Here is a 4109-nt window from a genome sequence, read left to right as displayed (position 1 = left end):
AGTTCATGATATTTCCTCTACCTCCAATCTATCCAGTCTCAACTTATAATCCTCCATGACCCCCCATTGCACTTAAACTACAATCCATATTTTCCCTTCCTAACATAACCTCCTCCACGCCCCGGTTGATTGCTATATTTCAGCTCCTATTCCCAGAGGGTACCCAGTGTGTTCCTACCTCAGGGCCTTTGCCTCCGCAGTTTCTTCCACCTGGAGCTCTCTTCCCACATGTTGGCATGGTGGACTCCTCCCTGTCCAGCTTTCAGCTGTCATGTTGCCTAAGAGGCCTTCCCTGTATTCCCTTGGCCAGAGCAGCTCCCTGCCCTCCGTCAATACTGCCCCATTACCCTGATCATTATCTTTCTTGCACTTGCCATTATCATTATGAGCTTGTCCATATATGGGTCTCTCTGCAGCAGAATGTAGGCTCCCAGAGAGCAGGGCCTTGTCTGGCAGATCCACAGCTGCGTCCCTGCCTCCCCAGTGCCTGGTATTCAGGAGGTGCCCAACCAATGTTTGTCAATCAACTCTGATTGAAAGAGACATAGACAAGATGGGTCACTGAAGCCTCACTCCAGCTGCACCAAAAACAAGCAAACAAAAACCCCAAACCTTCCATGTGTCTTTGGGCAAGTGGCCCCTCTTTGGGTCCCAATTTCCCCTTCTGAAAAATGGCGTTCCCTGGCTGCCAGGCTGGCTCGCAGGATAGGCTGGTTGAATTAGCATGAGTCGAGTTGATGGGTGTGAACGCTGCTTTGTAAACTGTTAAAGCGTGATTGCAAATTCGAGTAGCTGTTGTCATTAGACAAATGAAGCTTAAACTGCCTCCTCCTCTGCTGAGGAGGGGATTGGGTCAGATGCTCCCTGGGGGCCTCCTGCCCTGGCAGTGTACAGTATAGTTTTGCATCCAGGCACTGCCCTCATGGAGCTCACAGTTGGCTGGAATTGTAGAGATAACATGCAAATCAGAAACAATCCATCAGAGAAACCAGCAATGGACCATGTGGAGCTGATTATCTTTCAGAGAACAGATAATAGGCAAATAGGTTGGTCAGAGAGGAGCAAGGCGAATGTCATTTAAGCTTTTGGTGGGGGCTGGGGTGAGGCTGAATCCAAGTCTTTAAAGCCAAGAAGGCAACCAGGTGGAGTGCACAGCTAAGACAAAAGCACAGCTAAAGGCGGTTGCCAAGAGATCAGGGAGGAAGAGCCTGACTGGACTGCAGAACCCAGCCACCCCATAGGATCCCAAATAGGGAATAAAATACTGTTTAGAGAGAAAAGGATGGGAGAGAAGGGGAACTTAATTATGATCACTAATTTTCTATTTTTGCCAGGTAAAGGTCCTGGATAGATGTCTATTTCATCAGATAACATTGGGTGAGTCAGTAACATTGGGTGAGTCACTTTCCTCTTTAGGCCTCAGTTTCCTTATCTGTGAAATAGGTTGTGGGAAGAGCCCTGAGCTCTGTGCTTCTGTGAAAGGTACAAGGAGATCAGCACTGGGGTTGGACAGACCTGGGGTTGAATCCTAGCTCTGATTTGCTGTGTAACTTTGGACAAATTACTTATCTGGTCCTCAGTTTCATCATATGAAAAGATCAGCACCTGCTGCAGAGTAGGAAAGATTAAGGGGGACAAGAAATTAAGCTCAGCCTAGTGCCTGGTACCAGGTCCTCAATAAAGCAGAGTCACTGGTCTTCCTATTTTGAAGCAAAAAGGAAAGTAACCACTGGCCGTGGGTAGGTGGAGTCAAGGGTCCCAGGAAATAGAAACAGCAAAAAATCTGAACCTGTGCAGTACATAATAGGTGCTCAATAATGATTTCTTGAATTTGGAAGTGTCTAGCACCTGGATGCACTGGAGGGGGCCAGAGCTTAAAGCTGCTCTGTCCAGAAGAGGGAGGATTGCCTCAAGATGGGCCAAGCTTGGGGTCCCTCAAACCCTGGGTCTCCTGGAAGGTCTGACAGGCAGGAACTGAAAATAAAGGCCTGCCCCATGCCAGTGAATCTTGACCCTGATGAGCAATCTGTAGGCTTAAAAGGGGGAAATCTTTTGTTTCTCCTCTCCCCCTGCTCACTCAAATAGGAACAGTAGTGGCTCTGCCAGCCCCATCCCACTGGCTCTTGACCCTGGTGAGGGGTCTGTAGGATTAATAGGGGGAAATCTGTTTCTCCTCTCTCCCTGCTCACTCCTATTCTGTCTCCCTCCCAGGCTGCCTCCTCCTGGTGGCCTTCCAGGATGAGACCCATTTCAATTGGACTCTTGGAGCTTCAAGAGACGACCCAATTTTCCAAACCTTAGATGGATTCCCAAAGCCTGTGATACCTCATTTTCTTGGTATGGACGGAAGGAAAGGGATTGCTGGGACATTTTGATAGCATGTGGGACAAAGGGACACAGGAGATGTGGGTAGCATAGACTTAAACTGCCTTCGACTTAAACCACCTGCTCCTCTACTCACTCCACAGAGTTCCAAGCTCCTGATGAAGTCTCCTTAGTCAGGAGTGGGCTCCCAACCGCCAGGGTTTCAGCCTGGGTGATTGCCGCAGGCCCCCTGCAGCCGCCCACCATCCAGACCTCAGTAAAGTCTGTTAATGATGATGGTGATGAAGGCTGTCAGAGCAGGGCAGGGCCCACAGGGTTGGGGCTCGGGTTGTGTTCTCCCTGAAGGGACGGCCATGCACAAAACCACGGCTGCACAGACAGGTCCATTCCACAGCGTGGGGGTGGCTGGGGCTTTCCCCAGCTTCACCCATGGACTTCCTTTTCCCCATCCCCAAACTGCATTGGAAGCAAGATCAACAGAGAAGGAGAAATCTAATGTATAGACGAGTATGCAGGGAGGGGCTCGCGGGCCCGCTCAGAACAACGGGGCAGGGAGGGGTGGCCCGGGGTCTGTCTGCCAGGGCCCAGCCCACCAGTGCCGAGTGACCCCCCGCCCCTCCGCGCAACCCCACCCCAGGCCCTCGGGTAGCACCAAGGCCCAATCTCCCACTCGGAGGCCCCAGCCCAGCCCCAGTGCCTGGGAAAGCCGCCTGTTTTGTTCCCAGATGCCCCCCCCCCCCCCCCCCCCTTTTTTTTCCCCATTCATAGCAATTCGGTCCCTTTCGAAGCCGAAGGGACCCAGGTGGCAGGGCTGAGGCGAGGGCGTGGGACTCCCTGCCCTGACAGGTAGTGCCGGCCCCGCTTTGGGAAGCCCCGTCCCCCGCGGGCCCCCCCGCCCCGGGGGGCCCCCCCCCCCCCCCCCCCCCCCCCCCCCCCCCCCCCCCCCCCCGTCCGCGCTCCCTGCCCCTGTCAGCCGCGCCAGACGCTCTCCGGCTTTGCAGCATTCAATAAAAATTGAGAAACATTTGGGCTGAAATCGCTGCTTTATCTGGAGGAGCCACAGCGCCGGGAGAGACCACTGCTGCGCGGGGGGAGCCCGGGGTCTCAGTGGCTCGGGCGAGCGGGGTCGCCGCGCTCCAGCGCCCGCGCTGCCCCCGAGTGACCCTGAGATCGCGGTGTGGGGACTGGGGCTTGCGGCGGCGCACGGCCGCCGGGGGCTGGGGCGCGCGCGGGGGACGGCGGCCCGGCCAGGCTCCCCCCGCGCCAGCGGCTCAGGTGGGCCGTGCCCAGCGCTGGCGGAGCCCGGGTCCCCGTTCTGCCCGGGCTGGATGGCTCATTCTGCTGGCTGCGCGGTGGCGGCGGTTGTGTGTGCGCCGCGCCTTGCCGCCCCCCCCCGGCCCCCCGAGCCTGGGGCGCGCGCTCCCGCCCGGGCCGTACGGGCCCCGCGGCGCCGCGGCCCGAGGCCCCGGGAAGCGCAGCCATGGCCCTGCGGAGGCTGGGGGCCGCGCTGCTGCTGCTGCCGCTGCTCGCCGCCGTGGAAGGTAAGCGGGCGGGCGGGCGATGGGGGCGGGGAGCGGCCGGGCACGGGCGGCCGCCGGCGCCCACCTCCACTCCGCGGCCTGCAAAGTTTGCCTGGGGGCCGGCGCCGGGCGCAGGTGGCCGCGGGGAGGTGTGTCCGGCCGCGCCGGGAGGAGCTGGCCCCGCGGGCGCCCGGGGAGCGGCGGGTGCTGATTGACTGTGCCAGGAGGAGGCGAAGGGACCATCTTGCCGAGGCTTTGTAGCCA

At 57.9% G+C, this 4109-nt stretch overlaps 1 protein-coding gene across 1 annotated transcript in view; it reads left to right on the top strand.

The window, feature by feature from the left end:
* Positions 1–3591: 3591 nt before the first annotated feature.
* EPHB2 (EPH receptor B2) overlaps positions 3592–4109 on the top strand; it is a 205639-nt gene continuing 205121 nt past the window's right edge. The window contains exon 1 of the mRNA XM_023219709.1: positions 3592–3866. Within this exon, the coding sequence (XP_023075477.1) occupies positions 3806–3866 (61 nt within the window). The 5' untranslated portion in view covers positions 3592–3805. The remainder of the gene's footprint in view (positions 3867–4109) is intronic.

Source organism: Piliocolobus tephrosceles, chromosome 1 (assembly GCF_002776525.5).
Source record: "Piliocolobus tephrosceles isolate RC106 chromosome 1, ASM277652v3, whole genome shotgun sequence".
NCBI classification, from domain to species: Eukaryota; Metazoa; Chordata; class Mammalia; order Primates; family Cercopithecidae; genus Piliocolobus; species Piliocolobus tephrosceles.
The sequence above is the reverse complement of the archived record's forward strand: the minus strand, read 5'-3'. Positions and strand labels throughout refer to the sequence as shown.